This window comes from Sesamum indicum, linkage group LG9 (assembly GCF_000512975.1).
Source record: "Sesamum indicum cultivar Zhongzhi No. 13 linkage group LG9, S_indicum_v1.0, whole genome shotgun sequence".
NCBI lineage: Eukaryota > Viridiplantae > Streptophyta > Magnoliopsida > Lamiales > Pedaliaceae > Sesamum > Sesamum indicum.
The window spans coordinates 5898336-5915133 of NC_026153.1; the positions used below are offsets into that span (position 1 = coordinate 5898336).

The 16798-nt window shown below is 34.2% G+C and overlaps 3 protein-coding genes across 5 annotated transcripts; 2 read left to right on the forward strand and 1 right to left on the reverse strand.

Moving 5' to 3' along the window:
• Positions 1386-2147, forward strand: LOC105170876. The gene is made up of 2 exons (XM_011091799.1): positions 1386-1985; positions 2070-2147. Exons 1-2 carry the CDS (start codon positions 1386-1388, stop codon positions 2145-2147), a joined length of 678 nt encoding a protein of 225 aa, XP_011090101.1.
• LOC105170755 (protein NUCLEAR FUSION DEFECTIVE 4-like) lies at positions 5234-7356 on the reverse strand. Its single transcript, XM_011091659.2, has one exon. The coding sequence runs from the start codon at positions 7139-7141 to the stop codon at positions 5420-5422; it is 1722 nt and encodes a 573-aa protein (XP_011089961.1). The 5' UTR covers positions 7142-7356; the 3' UTR covers positions 5234-5419.
• On the forward strand, positions 10255-12284 carry LOC105170877. Of its 3 annotated transcripts, XM_020696929.1 has the most exons (4): positions 10255-10344; positions 10548-10652; positions 11538-11757; positions 11863-12284. In XM_020696929.1, exons 1-4 carry the CDS (start codon positions 10268-10270, stop codon positions 11935-11937), a joined length of 477 nt encoding a protein of 158 aa, XP_020552588.1. In that variant the 5' UTR covers positions 10255-10267; the 3' UTR covers positions 11938-12284. The 3 variants fall into 3 exon arrangements, with proteins under 3 accessions (XP_020552588.1, XP_020552589.1, XP_011090102.1); XM_020696930.1 differs by lacking the exons at positions 10255-10344; positions 10548-10652 and adding an exon at positions 10692-11056; XM_011091800.2 differs by lacking the exons at positions 10255-10344; positions 10548-10652 and having other exon boundaries at positions 10692-11757; positions 11863-12282.

Genomic DNA, 16798 nt, shown 5'->3' on the forward strand with positions numbered 1-16798 from the left:
CTGCAGCGAGTGAAGTCTTATCTCCATGATCTCTTCACTATTAAAGACATAGGAGATGCACGTTATTTTTTAGGCTTGGAGATCGCAAGAAACTCAGATGGTATCTATTTGGCCCAAACGAAATACATTCAAGACATCATCGCAGACACTGGTTTGCAGCAAGCTAAAGCTGTATCTACTCCGTTTCCCACAGGACTCAAGTTGTGCTCAGATGCAGGTGCACTTCTTCAGGCTCCTGATTCATATAGGCGACTTGTGGGAAGATTGCTCTACCTTAGTTTTACCAGACCTGATATATCACACTCCGTGCAGCAGTTAAGTCAATTCTTGAATCATCCATGTGACGTTCATTGGAATGCAGCTCTCCATGTGGTAAGATACCTCAAGGGATGTCCTTCCCTTGGTCTTTTTTTACCTGCTGTTAATTCATTGGAGCTTCAGGGATATTGTGATGCCGATTGGGCATCTTGCTCAGATTCTAGACGTTCTTTGACGGGATTTTGTATCTTCCTTGGGCCGGCTCTTGTTTCGTGGAAAACTAAGAAACAGTCCACTGTTTCTCGTTCGAGCGCGGAAGCTGAATATCGCAGCTTAGCTGCTACTGTTTGTGAGCTTCGTTGGCTTTCGTTTCTGTTGGCTGATTTTGGAGTTCCTCTGGTTTTGCCTGTTTCACTCTTCTGTGACAACAAGGCCGCTCTTCACATCCTTGCAAATCCGGTCTTTCACGAACGTACTAAGCACATCGAGATAGATTGCCATCTCGTACGTGATGCTTACAAAGATGGATTCATTGCCCCTGTTCTTGTTCGTAGTTTCACCCAACTTGCAGACACTTTCACTAAAGCACTTCCTTTGAAGATTTTCAGCTCGATTTTGTCCAAGTTGGGACTCGTCTCCTTTGCCCCTAGTCCCACTTGTGGGGGGGCTGTTGGAATTTCTCATTCCACTGCTGCTGTTGCTGCTATAGACTCTGCTACAGACATGGTTGATCACACTCAAAAGCTAGAAGGTGCTGGGGTTGCTTCTGATCTCTTAGATCAAGGATAGTTGCCTTGAAGAAGCGTTCTTCCATTTTACGTTTTCTTCTTGTTTTCTTAGTTATTATACAGTCAGCCTCTTAGTCATTTATTCGACGTCTGATTGGTCCACGTCACTTGATGGAGCAGTTGCAGATTAGTTGTAGTTTTGGCGGATTAGTTATTTAATCAGATTCCTCTTCCCCTGTATATAGTGCTCTGTAACAATCTTTTCAGGGATATGGAAGAAATCTTAGCTGCTCTCATTTCTCTCGTGAAAATGTATCTTTCGTTCTTCAGTTTCAAACATTTTTTCTACAGAATCCAGTTACGCAAAACTACAAATTCAACATGAAAACCGACCTCAATATGGCAAAATCGTCAGTTAGGCTGAAGCTCTTGGTTGATACACAAACCAAAAGGGTTCTATTTGCCGAGGTGGGCAAAGATTGTGTGGACTTCCTCTTTCACATGATGTCGTTGCCGGTGGCCACCATCATCAGTCTGCTGAAATACCAAGGAATGGAGGGCTCACTAACAAACCTGCATGGAAGCATAGAAAATCTGGATGCTTCCTATATACAACCGAACAAGAGCAAGGATACCCTCTTGAAACCATTTGTTCCAGCGCCTGATTCGTCTGTTCCTGTGCTACTGCTTGGTGATAAGCCAATTGAAAAGAAGTTCTATAGGTGTAGCTGCAACAATAACATCACCGATAACCCGCGGGCAATTTGTTCAAATTGCGGCCGTGCAATGACCATAGTTGTGGCATATGTGGCTAATCCTCGGGTGCAAGAAACGGATGATGAAGGTGGATTTGTGAAGGGGGTGGTGACTTATATGGTTATGGATAATTTGGAGGTGAAGCCCATGTCCACTATCTCAAGCATTACTTTGCTCAACAAATTTAATGTTAAGGAAGTGGGATTAGTGCAGGAAAAAGTGGTGAATTTGGGCATGTATGAGGTATGTATTATCAAGTACTTTCAGCTGTTTAGGCTGCTTTAATTAGTTACTAACACAAGTGTTGCTAATGCTTTTCTGGCTTAGGCTGTGATACTGCTGAAGGCTTCTCTGCAGTCTGAGAATGTTCTGACTGAAGTCTTCCTCAAGAGCACTTGGATTTAGTGATATTATGTTCTATGATTTTCTTTCTTTATCCATCAAGAACTTGCAGCTTTGTATCCGTCAGGGTTTATGCTTTGCAACGAATCGTTTTAGTATATTATATTGTGTTTCTTTGTTATCGCATGAAAATATCTCACTACGATGCATCTAGATGAAGCAACACCTATTGATATATTATCGCCAAAACCGCTGCTTTAAATGATGTTAAGGCAAGCATTTCAAATTTCCTATTTCGAACTCATACGAAATTCTGCAATTATATCATTTCGATTCCAGCATCCCTGTGTATTCTGTGGAAATGAATCCCAAGAAATAATGAATTATGCAAGTATTTTGTACTTTCTAGCGTGGAAACTTGAGAAGTATTGACTGTCAATCTTGAAGATCATAGCAATCCACATTGGATTATATATATTAAATACTACAAAAAAAAAATGTGGAATTTGGTGTGGTATTTAGAATGATTTTTTTTTTATTTTGGAATGATTTTTCAGAATACAAAACTTATTTGTAGTAGAATTTGAAATGGATAAAAATCCATCCTTACAGTCAGCAGCGTTGTAAAACTTTAGGAACAATTTTGAAAAAAATGTTCCAACTTGGGACAGTATCTGTCATTGTTAATTGTTCCTATTGTCGAATTTGTCCAATGTTTTTGTTTTTTTGGGATTGGATTGGTTAGGGACGATTATTGGCACGAATAATTTAGTTTTATCGGTACACCCAAAGTGTATCATCTAAGCGTGTGCTCTAATCTTTATAGTTGGGGTTCACCATTTTTTCAAGTAATGATTTGATCTCTCGATTGCAAATTTTTGCTTCACCATTCGTTTGAGGATGGTAGGTGGTCGAAATCCGAGGAGTGATATTGTACTTCTTGAACAGTGCATCGACCTCCTTGTTGCCAAAATGGGTTCTCCTTTCGTTTATTATTACTGATAACTCTGCAATTATAATGATTTTATAGCAATTTAATCTTCCTTTTTAAGCCAAAATATTCCTACTTGTGTGATTTTATTGCATATTCAGCAAAAAGAAAGATTACAAGGACGTTTCTGCCAAATTGACAAAGTGCGCCCACGCTTAATGGAGTAGTCAACTCGGGATAAGGATAAGCACGAACGATTTCCCCAAGAGATAAAGGAATCAAGTGTTTAGATTTAGAAAGGATTCTTTTGAGCTTATCTTTTGTAATCTATTTACCTTTTTAGAGTTTATCACGTATCTATCCCCCCACTACGTTTAGATTCGTAGGGGACTTTTGTTATAAATAGGGGGGATCTCTTCATTAGAAGACATTCAGTTTTTATGTTAGAACTCTATAGAATTCTCTGTGCATCTCTTCTCTTTTATTTTATTTTACTACCGGAATTAATGGAATTCCACTTTCTAGTGTGTTCTTCCATTAATATGTCCGGCTAAATTCCCTATTTTCTGGTTAAGGTATGGTGATTGCTTGATTCCCGTTATGTTGTGAGATCTAATCTGCGTTCTACACTTGTCAAGCAAATATTCATGTTATTCTCTGTACTTTAATTACAAACATCTGATTTATGAATGATTCGGCCGGTTGTTCATTATCAAGAAGGTTTGCTTAGCTAGTTGAACTTTATAAATCCGTGTAATTGTTTATTTAGTTCAATACTTAGTGGCAACGTAGCATGATTAGTTATGTCACAGTATTTAATTATGTTATGGGGAATGCATGATCTAGTTTAAACGAATTGTCCTCGTAGGAGTTTGTTGATTAGAATCAGGCCTTTCTAATTCTTAATGCTGTTAATAGATTAAATCTTGTGGACGTTCCCAAGGTTGTCTGTTAATTAGAGATCTAGCCAACGGTCGTATCTTGGCTAACGAAAAGGTAAGGAAAGGTGAGGTTGTTAGGTCGTACCAACGACCATAACTGGTTTATTTGTCCATACATGTGTTATTCTTGCATCAATGATCAACTCACGGGAATCAAGCATAATTCTAGCCTTAACCGGGAAATCTCTCTCTCATATCTCTATCAGGTATTTTTAATTATTTAGTTTTTTTATCACTTCTATTTATCACAATCTTCCCCCCATTATTTTCTATTTTTCCAAAAGAAATCAACTTAAAGTCAATCTCTGTGGATCGACCCTACTCCCACTTTCACAAGTGTAGTAGGAATTATTTTTGGTGACTTCGACACTCATCAATTACTCTTGGCATACCAAATTTAGAGAAAATATTAGTCTTGACAAATTCCATAATAGTTTTAGCATCTTCAGTTCGAGTAGCTTTTGGCTCCACCCATTAGACACATAATTTACACTTAAAGTAATGTAAAATTTGCGAAAAGAAGGGGGAAATAGGCCCATAAAGTCAATTCCCTATACGTCAAAATACCTCAAGCACAAGTATTGGGGTAAGGGTCATTTGATTGCGAGGACCAAAGTTTCCCACTTTTTGACAATTTTCACACGATTTAAAGAATAAATATGCATATTTGAATTATTATTTTTATAATTTCTAAAGATTCTAGGTTGTCTTTAAGAAAAAATGAATTTTAGGCTTGATAAAAAAAAAAAATTCAATTCTCTTAAACTAAAAATATTATGATGAAATTACTAAAAATTTGAGAGATGTTAATGATAACTTAACTAATTTAAACTACTAGAAATTTTTCTCATTGTATTCTTTTTAAAATAAATTGATTATATATATATTTGAAGCCACATTCGATTAAAAATACAGATGCACGGTGTACTTATTGTATAATTTATCTTAATATTTTTCACATTATATATTTTAAGTTTATAAAAAATTTAAGAATATATTATATATTATATAGTTGTATCGTGTTCTATGTTTTTTATATTTTTCATATTATTATATCCATATCATATCATAACCGTGTTGCCATATCCATATCCTTGTATCATAAGAACTAATCCACAAATTTTTCTGTCCTACGAAATTGGATTCGTTGAGTCGTCGTTATATGAGTTAATGATTTCGGGGGCGGAAAAAGAAAATGCCTTGCAAACTTCCAATGTGGATGTTGACCTTCACATGAGAAAGATCAAACCTCCAATAGTTGAAGAATACCTCCCAAATGCAAAAGTAACTAAATCATCATTGAATTTCTCTACTCTGTACATTTTTAACTAACACCTCTCGAGAATGCACTATTCTTTACCGATTGGCAAGCCATTTTTGTCTAACTCTCCTAAGCTTTATCCCTGAACTTGTGGATATCCACTTTATAGAATTCTCGCGTCCTCGGCACTAGAATCAGACAACTAACTGTTCTTTGTCTCACTCTCCTCGGCTTCATCCCCGAACTTCTTATAGATATCCCCTCTATAGAATTCTTGCGTCCTCACGACTAAAATCAGAGAACTAATTGCTCCAAAGAATGTTATCGAAGCCAAAATTAGAAAGGCCAGTCGATAACATCGTGCACCGATGCAAGTCAGTTGCTTCACCGACGACCTTGTCATTCCCTTCTTGGCTAGTTCCCTCAACGCCTCTCTATCGTAAAGCGGTCCCGTTACCTTAACATTCAGTATGTAAGAACCAAGTGGGCTAGCCAGCTGCCCACAGTTGAACAATGTGGAGTAGTATTTGAGCCCAAAAAGCTCAGAAATGATCGCGAAAAGTAAAGGCAGCTGAGCTCCGAATGAGAACCCAATGATCACTGATGCAACATAGACTGAGCCCTGAAATGGGAATGCAATGAGGATAAGACCAATGCAGGAGAGGAGGAGGACTATTGTCATCATGAGTGGCCTCGGGAATTTGTACTTTGCCAGAAGAGTTTCAGACACAAATCCTGAGAAAACCCTACCAAAGTAGTTCCATATGCTGAGAAGTGAAACAAATGACTTTATAGTCTTTGTGGGGTATCCTAGTGACTCTCCGATCTGTCCCAGGTTGTCCACGGCGGTTAAGCTTGAGCCCAGACCGCAGAACGTAGCAAGAAATAGAATCAGCATGTCTGTGCTCAAGAGTGCTTGCAAAATAGTGTAGTCCTCTCCCCTTTCTGGTTTCTTGAAAATGTTTGCGAAACATGACTTCATTTTCGATCCCCCCACCGGCTTTTCGCGTTCAGGTTTCGAGTCCCCAGGCAAAAGTCCTGTCGGTTTATCAATGGTTATTCGAGCTGGATTTAAAAGGGGCTGTTTGTTTTGACTCCAAAGTGTAAACTCCTCTCTAATGGCTATAAACAGAGGGAGGAAGAGCAAAGCACAGACTACAGTAGCACTCCCTGCATAAGCTGCCTGTGAGAAAGCCACCAGTTTCTGAACTACAGTCATGACCATGATAAAAAGCGCTAGCACGATTGAAACGTAGAGGAACTGGTAAAATATCTTGAGCTCATTCGTCTGCCGAACGACCTTCATTTCACGAATTGTATAAACAAACACCACAGACAAAGCAGCTGGGAGCCAGGCAATCAGGAGAATAAGAGCCTTGGAATCATTCCCATATACAGCCAAGTAGATTTGTGTCAGGATTGCACCACTCAGCCCCGTGAACCCTTTCAACAGGCCTAACATGATCCCTCGGCTTACAGGGAAGTTCTTGACAGAAGTAACAAGAGCGCCAGTGTTCGCAAAGTTCTGAGAATTCGCACCAATGCATATGTAGATGCACATCTGCCAGACTGCCGGCCTGGAAATCTTGCCCGTGACAGCTAACCATATCATGAAATAGCCTGCAAAGTTCATGGCTGCGCCAATCAGCAGCAGGAACCAAGTTGGAGTTACCTCAGCGATCAGGCCTGACAGGACACCGACATTTGCGCCAAGATCCTTGAAGGAGCCTAGGAGATTTAGCGTTGTTTGATCGTATCCGAGAGTGGCCTTGATCTCGTTGGAGTAGACTCCGAATAGGTAAGTTGCTCCAGCCCCAGCCATGATAAGGAAAGAGGCGAAGAGGGAGAACCATCGGCCGCGAATTACGTGTACCGCGAAGCTCATCAGCTGGCTGCGCCTGCCGACTGATGGTGCCTCGCCCATGTTTCTTGTTTTGGTTGTGGAAGTTGCTGAGGAATGAAAGCAGAGAAAAGTTGTATTTGGTAGAATTTTCTCTCTTTTTGTGTGTGCTGTATCGTTAGAATAGGCCTAATTGGGGGGTGTGGAGGGATGCACGTAGAAGTTCTTCTAGACAAGAATACCAACGGTTACTTATTGTCAAACTAGGAGCGTCCATTTAACAAAAGAAGTGGCAGAATTTCACTTTCTACCGTTATTTATCTTTTTACTAAATACATTTACTCTTATAACTTTGGTACTTTTAATACATTTAGTCTTATAATTATTAACTGAACAAATTTAATTTTTGATGTATCTCATGAAAGCATATTTAGTCCTTTATGTTTGATAGGTGTGATACTTTCGATTATTTTGGTTGTTAGGAAAAAAAAAAAACAAAGGCCAAAAAAAATTAAGTGAAATGAACTCACGATACTTGGACTTTTGAGAATATTGACTTTATGTTTTAATTTTTTTGACAACAATGTTAGGGTTATTGCTCACAAGAAAAATATACACTTCCTCAACATTCAAAATCCTAATTTTCTCCTAAATTTTGATTTTCACTCACAGGCCTAACTTTTCCCCCAAATCCTTTCCCTCAGTTCTCTTCCAAAATCCCCTCCAGTTCTGTGTTCGAAACGCGCAAAGTATGCTAGGATGATGGGAATGACGTGATTTTTTTTTTTTTTTGAGCTTTTTGTTTGATAATCAGTAAACTTTAGAAAATATCCAAGAATTCTTCAATTGCAATTGCGGCGGACATGTTCGGTTCAGGTCTTTATTATATGAGTTTTGGGCTCTATACACAACATTTCTTCGAAAACCAAGCTTCCTTTTTTTTTTTTTTCCTTTTTTCTTTTGTCTTCAATTGTGTGCTCCAAACTGCAATCAAATTAATTTATTTGTGTTGTTTCATGAGATTTGCCCACATTCGAAGAGATTATGGAAATTTTATGTGTTTTTAAACGGTGATCATTTGGAAGTTTGGGAAATTCTTTTCTAACACCAATATTATGACGTACATTTTTTTCATATATCCACTTTCTCAACTCTTTCAATAGTTTTACTCTAAAACCAACAAATATATATACATTTGATAACATATATATAATAGATAATTAAGTTATAAATTTAAAAATTAAATGCCTTTATATATAGATACAGTAGTAAAATTTTTTGTACATATCTTAATGTAAGCTAACTAAACCTCTAAACGCATGACTTGTTGCACCGGCTTGATCACAAACACTTAAATCTCACATAGAAAATCAAACTTACCGTATAGTAAAATATATAAGAAGTAAGAATAGGGAAAAAAATGAAAAATAAAATAAGAATGAATAAGAGTGTAAGTATTTTTTTTAGTCATTTTGTAATGGAAAAAGCCACGAGTTTTGCCATGACCTTCATTTCCGTTGCAAAGTCCATGGCAAACCTCATTGCAAAACCTCATGGCAAAAATAATTGTTGCAATGGCTTCTTTCTGGTGCAATATTTGTTGCAAATTATTAGCAATGGACATAATTTAAAAATCCATTGCAAAATTAGCTAAGGATAATATCTGTTGCACAAACTGTCGCAAACTAGTAATGGATATGTTCCGTGGCAACACTTGCCGCGACTTTTGTAATGACTTGCAACAAAAGTTTGACCGATTTTTGCAACGGATTTTTGCAGCGGAATTTCCACTGTAACATTTCATTGTTGTTTTGCCACGGAATTTGGCACGAAAAACTCAATTGTTGAATTTTCGTTGCAAAGTTGTAGCAAGTTTGCCACGAAAATTTTTGTTGCTATAACATTGTCTTTTTGTAGTGGAAATTAGGGCGAAAATGAGGAATTAAGGCAAGGGTGACGAATGAAATTGTCTGGTTGTGTTTAGTAATAAACACGTGAATTTTTCTCTGTAATATATCTCACTCGTCGACACAAAAGGACTAAAAATGTCTCATCTTTTAATCAGAAAAGACTAAATGAGTTCCATCTAGTCGTTACAGGACTAAGTGTATCAAAAATACCAAACTTACATGAGTAACATGCTTATTAAAAAGATAAAGGATGAAAAATGCAAGAATCCTATAGTTACAGGACTAAAAATGAAATTTGGCCTTTACACCATCGATTTGTACATTGACTCTGAATCATATATTACTAAAATAAAATAAAAAAAATCATTCTTTACTATTATTTTAAATGGGGATACTTTTATTGCACACTCTCTTGAAATTTGATGTAACTGCATATAGAATACTTGTGGCTTGAAAAAATTATATTTGATACCTTGTTTATTTTCTTCTAAAAAATAGGTTCATCTAATAGTCAATATTTACTATAAAATAAAAATTTATACTTACCTACAATAAATTTATTATTGATTTATTGCATGTCAAATAAATATTTTATGATTAAACTATCTTTATACGTCTTGTTAAAACATATGAGGAGGTACTTCTTTATCTTTATAAAAATGATTTGATAAGAAAAGTATTTATTTTGTTTATAAGCCAATTCCATCCACTGACTTTATACCCTAGAGGAAGACATAAGTAGGAACCATTTTCAGACTGCAAAGAAGCATTCAACACTAGGCTAAAATATCATTAGTACAAAATAATGAATTTCTCATTAACATATTTACTGCATTATTTTTTCCCTTTACTTTTTTCTATTACTTATGGAATACATAAGTTATGAGATTATCATATTTAATTGGAGATGAGCCATTTTTGTTTTTATTGTACTATTTTAATGGATAAGATTCAATACAATTTTGAGAAAAATAAACTAAAGATTTTGAAAAATAATGAGAAAATAATAAATTTTCTATCTCAGATAATTAAACATCCCCGTGCTTTTGTAAAATAAGAATGAAAAGTGCTTTTGTAAAATAAGAATGAAAAGATTTCAAACGTGAACTTTTGGGAGAAATTATTTTAATAATATTAATTTTTTTTTTTATAGAAATAGAGGTGTTTCGAATTTTTGCTGTCATTTTTTATTTAAATTTTTTTTCAGCGGAATCGCGATGCTATTTTATATATATATATATATATATATAAATTAAAACCCCACGACATTAGATCTTCATAAGTTCATTTAACCATTATCATGGCCAACTGTCGCTTGCTTCTACTTTTTATATTGTTTATCCTGATAGCAGGCTTTCTCTCTTCTTTAGAAGAAAGGTTTTACAATTTGGATTTATTGGTTGTTTTCATGTTTTTATTAAAATTTAAACAAACACATTTTTTCTTGATATTGCATTACTTTGAATTCATTCTCACTGGCAATTTTTAATATTCTATTTTACTACATTGATGAACTGAATATTTGTGGATTTAGACTATATGTTCATATAGTGTCCTTGCTCTGGATCGGTTGTATGTAGGTCCTGTTGGCTGGGCAAAGATTGTACGGACTTCCTCTTTCACAGGTTTGTTAGTGACACAACCATTCCAGTTATTCTCGGCAGGCTGACGATAGCAGCCATCAGGTTCGTAGTTTAGTGATTGCGTAACTGAATTTGCCTTGAGCATATGTGTTTATATATATAGGGGCGGAGTTTTGAGTTCCAATGACGACTTTAAAGGCATTGAATGATCATGTTAGGCTGTTGAAGAATCAATCCTCCATTAAAACATTAGTCCTTTGAATTTTCTCATTTTCTGCACTCTACGCTGTGTTTGTCATAATGGTACTATAATATCACCTTTATTTCACCATCATATCATATTAATAGTTACCAAAGTAGACAGTATCCAACGTATTTGCCAATGTTGTCTGTGATTTCCGAAGAGACTCGAGTTTGATACAGGTTCAATCCCCATTACACCAAACATCGTGTTTCCCATAATTCGGAGTTATTACTGAATGCATTTGAGTCATTGGAAATCAAAGGTCAGCCCCTCTATATCATACCTATATATGTGTGTGTGTGTGTGTGTGTGTGTGTGTGTGTGCAAACAACAGTTGTTTTCAAGTAATTCATCATCAAGCTACATATGGCAAAATCCACAATAAGCTTGAACATCTTCATTGACCCCCAAAGCAAAAGAGTGTTGTATGCCGAGGCCGGCAACGATTTCATCGATTTCCTCGTTAGCATTCTGGGTCAGTCGGTCGGTACTCTCATTGGCCGGTCCCGAAATCCAGAAACAGCAGGCTCATTAGCAAGCCTGTATGAAAGCATAAATGGCCTGAATGAGTCCTATTTTGTACAAAAACACATCAAGGACACCGTTTTGAAACCAGCTGTCCATAGGCCTGGTTTTGATGTTGCTCTGCTGGCCCTCTATTATACGCAGACTCGAACGGTATTTTATAGGTGCAATAAATTAGACGGTTCATGTCCTTTCTATGTTTCTGTGTGTTCAAGCAGAGCTTGTCCAAATTGCAAATTAGGCACAATGACACAGCTTGCGACAAATGTTTCTTCACCTCCAATAAGTAGTGATGGATTTGTGAAGGGGGCGGTGACTTACATGGTGATGGATGATTTGAGTGTGAAGCCATTGTCCACCAAGTCCACTATTAGTTTGCTCCAAAAGTTCAATGTTAGGGATGTGGAGGAAAAAGTGGTGAGTGTGGGCAATGATGAGGTAAGCATCGATCATTAGTTCCCTGCTTCTGTTTTTCTTTCAAAGGATTCTTGTTGTACTAGTAATAATAAGTTAGTTATCAATGTTGTTTCTTGGCATAAGCAGGCTGTGAAGCTGTTGAGTTGTGCTTTGCAGTCAAAGAGCGTTCTCACTGATCTCTTCTTCAAGGGTGTTAACTGAGTGCAGGGACGGAATCGGCTTTGTCTATGCTTTGCTTTGTGTGTACTCTTGCATACACTTCATCTCCTATCTATCAATATGCATATTAATTCAGATTAAATGATTAAGAAAGTAGTCCACCATCGTCCGAATTGGATGTCTAATGTGTTATAGCAGTACGTTTTGTCGTCGGAAGATTTGTTGCAGTGCTCATTTTATTTGAATTTTTAATGAAAAATTGTTACAAGGAACAACAGAACGACCTTCCAGCCCAATCATCAGCAAGGTTGGCCTGCCTGCTTGCCGTCGAAATTGGGCTTGATCTACATACTTTTTACTTGTAACCTCGTCAACTTAACTTTTCTATAATCAAGCCTCGATGGGATTTAATTTAATTGATTGGATGTCCATAACATCAATTACACTCCTATCATTAGTCTTTTCAGGAACACCCCTCTTAACTAAAATAATAACTAAAATAATGTCAATTCTCAATTTTTACTATTTTTTTTTTTTTTTTTGTAAATGTAAGTTTCATTAATAAAACAAGATCGTACAGTCTTCCTCGACAGGCCAAAGTATACGCTATAATTTATTTAATGCACATGAACTAACTGAACGAGAATGGTGGATATGATATTCGATTGTTATGCTCGAAGCGTCTCAAATTTCGTTATTTGCAGCCCGGTCAACGTCCCGTGATCACTCTTTATTTTGTCTCAATTTTTACTATTACTAATAATACTTTCTTTAACTAATTATCAACCATAATCTCGTCCAATAAGGACTATAATATTTACAAAACATTAAAGCATAAAAAATTCTTTTGTTAACTTGCAAATCAAAATTTTGTACATTTCATTTAATATTAACCAATGTATGAATAAACTTAAATAACTACATAAGTTTTATATATGTGATGTGTTTATATTACTTAAAATAAAAAAAATACAATAAAATTTGAAATAAAAAATACAATGTGGAGAGGGTTGCACGAGATGGGGCTCTCAATGTATCATCATTGTGTGTAAATATATGTATACACACACATAACACCAAAAAGAAAGAAAAAAATTACACGCACACATGAATAAAAATAGGAATTGGGATGCCATATGGATGAAGTGCATGGTTTCAAGAAGCCGATTTGGTAGCAGCTTTTTATGCTGTGAACGGCTACTTGGGATTCCCATTCCCATTTCAATGTAAATAATTATGATTATCACACACACATATACAATCACTTTTTTCTTTTAAATAAAGAGGAGAAGGAAAGTGGTAACCGTACAGGACATAAAGTAGAAACCGCGTTTGACTATATTATGTCTTTCATGTGATCACAACTTTTGAACTTCGTAGACGGAAATATTCACAAGCTCCTATATAAATCATAGTTATTAATTTGTTTGGATAAATTGAAAATTGGCTGGTCTAAAGAGTAGATTGTACTTCCTTTTGATATACTAATATATCTTATTTTCAGTATTAAGAACTTATTTTCTGAATATACATATATATATTAATAATTTGATTAGACATTAGTCTAAAATAAATAAAATAACACATTGATCTATTTTTTACGAACTTTTTAAGGAAACATAACTTGAATCATTTTCAACTCTAAAAGTATTTCTAAAATCGAAACCTTATTTTAGTTCTAACTCGTTTTCTACTAACATTAATTGTACCAGTAATGTTCAATTTACCATAACTAGGACCATTTTTTTTTTTTTTACCAAAACTCCATTCCATTGTACCCTAATAAATAGAATTAAATTGGCCAAAAATTTGGAGGAAAAGGAAATATTAAACACCACGGCTTTCTTCAACTTTTCATGCCAAACGTGACTTATGTGAGTCCATTTCAATATCGATCGCCTCCTTTCTATGACCATTTTGATTCCTAGAAACTAAAAGACATATGTCCAAAATAGAAAGAAAATAAAATAATGAAGGGTCTAAATTCTTGAAGAATTTTAACATTTCATATATACTGCCAATTTATGTATATGCTGATTGCCAACTTCACATGGTATGGAATATTTTCCCAGTCAAATTTGGCATTTATACTTATGCTAATCATGAATCGTTTTATTTTGAAAATATTTAGCCTAGTGGTTAAAGTTGAGATCACATGAATAAGTTCAAAATCATGAAATTCGAGTCCCACTAGACGTATGAGTATTTATCTCACTTAATGTGAATTTATTTGTAATGGGTATTTTATCCCATTTAATTTAAATTTATCACAGTCTTAATTTATTGTAATATGAATTTATTGATTGATCGATATATCGTCATAAATATTAATATAATTATATAACCACCGATTCCATATTTTTTTTAAACAAATCATGCATGGCTTTGATAATATAATTAAATGGATTTGACCGAGTCAACAAGCATGTTATTGAAGCTGCTTTGAGTTCTATTTATCAAATTTAATATAAATTTTACATTGATTTGAATATGAAACGAGATAAATTCAAGTACCTTTACATTTTTCCATATAAATAAATCATGTTTAGGCAAGTAGATGGAATTTGAATCCTTTGTGGGTATCCCAATTAAAAGTCTATCAACACATAATATTTCAGTTCATAAAGCCTCATTTATGCATACCCAGTTTGATCAGTGCAGTCCCACTAATTCTGGTTTCTATTGGTCAAAGTATCATAAGGCAATCACTATCAGTTTATGATACACATAAATTAGCGAATTCTATTTTTTCAGTGTGATTGAATTAAGGCCAATACGATATAAATTAATTGTTGAAATTGAGACCCCATAATTATGAGATAACGAATTCAAATCACATCAATTTGTTGGTATTGTTTTACTTAAAAATGTGTTTGGTAAGGGAAAAAAAATAGCAGTGAAGTAAAACTCGATGCATATGAAATTCCTCTAAAATTCAATTTTGTTTCCATCCAAAATTGGATGGAAAAGTGAAAGTATAAAGTTAAAAAGACAAAAAAGTACAGTTTTTATTTACTCTATTACCCATGTATATCTATATATATAATTTTTCTCCAAAGTTGTTTTTGTTATCAACAAAAACACTGATGTCTGGACTTGAATTATTAGTTGAAATATTGTTAGAAATTTTTATTTTATTTAAACTAAATAGTTTAAAATAAATAATAATATTCATTTTGATAAATATTTTTACTAATAAAAAATACTTTTGTTCTTATTTGATAAATATTTTTACTAATAAGATTCTCAATTTTTTTATATACTAAAATTATATTAGCATAATATTAATTCATTTATTTTTTAATACAAAATAAAGAGAAGGGTTATTCAGTAAAATCATAAAAATTAGTTTTTTTCTTTTCAATATGTTGTCCTCATACCAAATAAGGGAAATTATTTAAAATTTACTCCCTTTTTCAATCATACCAAACAAATTGAAGGATAACTATTATTATTTTTCTCCCCTTTCACTGTTTCTCTCCCTTCCACTTCATTTTCTCTCACTTGTACCAAACGAACCCTAATGAAATACTTGTCAATATACTTTCCCAGTACACACTTGTTAATTAGTTACATGCTCTTAACATATTTAGGATTGTAATTATTAATAATTAAAATTTAAAATAAAATTATAATTGAAAGCGAATTGAATTGACAGGAGCAACTAATGTTTTAGATGCTTATTTTATTTGATGTTATTCCGACTTTTGTAGCTAATCAGCGCTATGATGATAATTCTCATGTATCAGCTACATTGCTAAACACCTTCCTACCAAAAATTCTTACCCATATCTAATCTATAATATATGTTTCTTATTTAAAATAATAATAATAATAAAGAATGTAGAGGAATTTCTCGAGCCCACTTCTCATTATTTAAATTTGGTCACTTTGGTAATTAAATGAGCAGCCGCAAAGCCGCGTTTGTCTTTAAAAAAAAATCAAATACGTACAAATATTCTCGAGACAAATACTCCACACAATTATTTATTACCTCAACTGCAACTTCCTACAACTATATATTAAAGTTATTATATATAATAAGGGATAATGAAAAATTCTGCGTACAGAAAATTCTAAGCACAACGCGTCTGCACAAAATAATTATATTGATTTAATAATCAATTTACTCGAATTTCTAGAAAAAAAAGTATAAAGAATGCTACCGAATTCCCCATTATCTATAGCTTAATTTAAAAGTGCGACTTTAGGAGTTTTGTTTATGCATAACCATGTAGTCGTTTGAGACATTCTTCTGTTTAGGGATAATTAGTCTCATGATTAAGCACTAATATACTAGGGTTTGTAAAGTGATCTATTGTATCTCAACGTTTAAAGGGTCAAATTAAGTCTTTTTTTTTTTTTATAATTTTTCCTTTTTACTTTTTTGTAAATAGTCAGAAAGAGTCTATTGTGGATTTAGTAAAAAGGACAATGAGGGAAGAAGATTTCAAAAAAATAAAAGATTCAATGGTTATAAAGCTAAGTAGCTAGTTTTGGCAGTAAAAAATATTTTAAAGAAGAAAATAAGAGAAGAATAGTAATTTAGTATTTTGGTCTAAAAAAAAATTGATTAACTCGTAATAAATCAGGAATAAGTTGATTTGGGATAATATGAATTTTCATTCAATCTTTTATTGATATCGACAAATTTCGTAAATTTGGACTAACGGTTGATCTATTTGTTGCACGAAAACAGATATGAAGATACTAGGTATAATTTTTTAAAACTACAAGAAGTTCATATGTAATTATACCAAACCTCAAGAGATGATGGTGTAATTATCCATTTTTTAACTGAAAAATCATTATCTTTTCTGTATTAATAGATGTAGAATGACACATAATCCCTGAAAACTCAGTATGCGCGCATCGTATGACTGGATCCCAAGATTATCTGGCC

Bases quoted from the DNA above. Each gene is read 5' to 3' on its own strand.
- LOC105170876 (XM_011091799.1), top strand. From the start codon at position 1,386: ATGGCAAAATCGTCAGTTAGGCTGAAGCTCTTGGTTGATACACAAACC. The intron at 1,986-2,069 runs GTATGTATTATC...TTTCTGGCTTAG, and splicing joins TGAATTTGGGCATGTATGAG to GCTGTGATACTGCTGAAGGC.
- LOC105170755 (XM_011091659.2), bottom strand. From the start codon at position 7,141: ATGGGCGAGGCACCATCAGTCGGCAGGCGCAGCCAGCTGATGAGCTTC.
- LOC105170877 (XM_011091800.2), top strand. From the start codon at position 11,161: ATGGCAAAATCCACAATAAGCTTGAACATCTTCATTGACCCCCAAAGC. The intron at 11,758-11,862 runs GTAAGCATCGAT...TGGCATAAGCAG, and splicing joins TGAGTGTGGGCAATGATGAG to GCTGTGAAGCTGTTGAGTTG.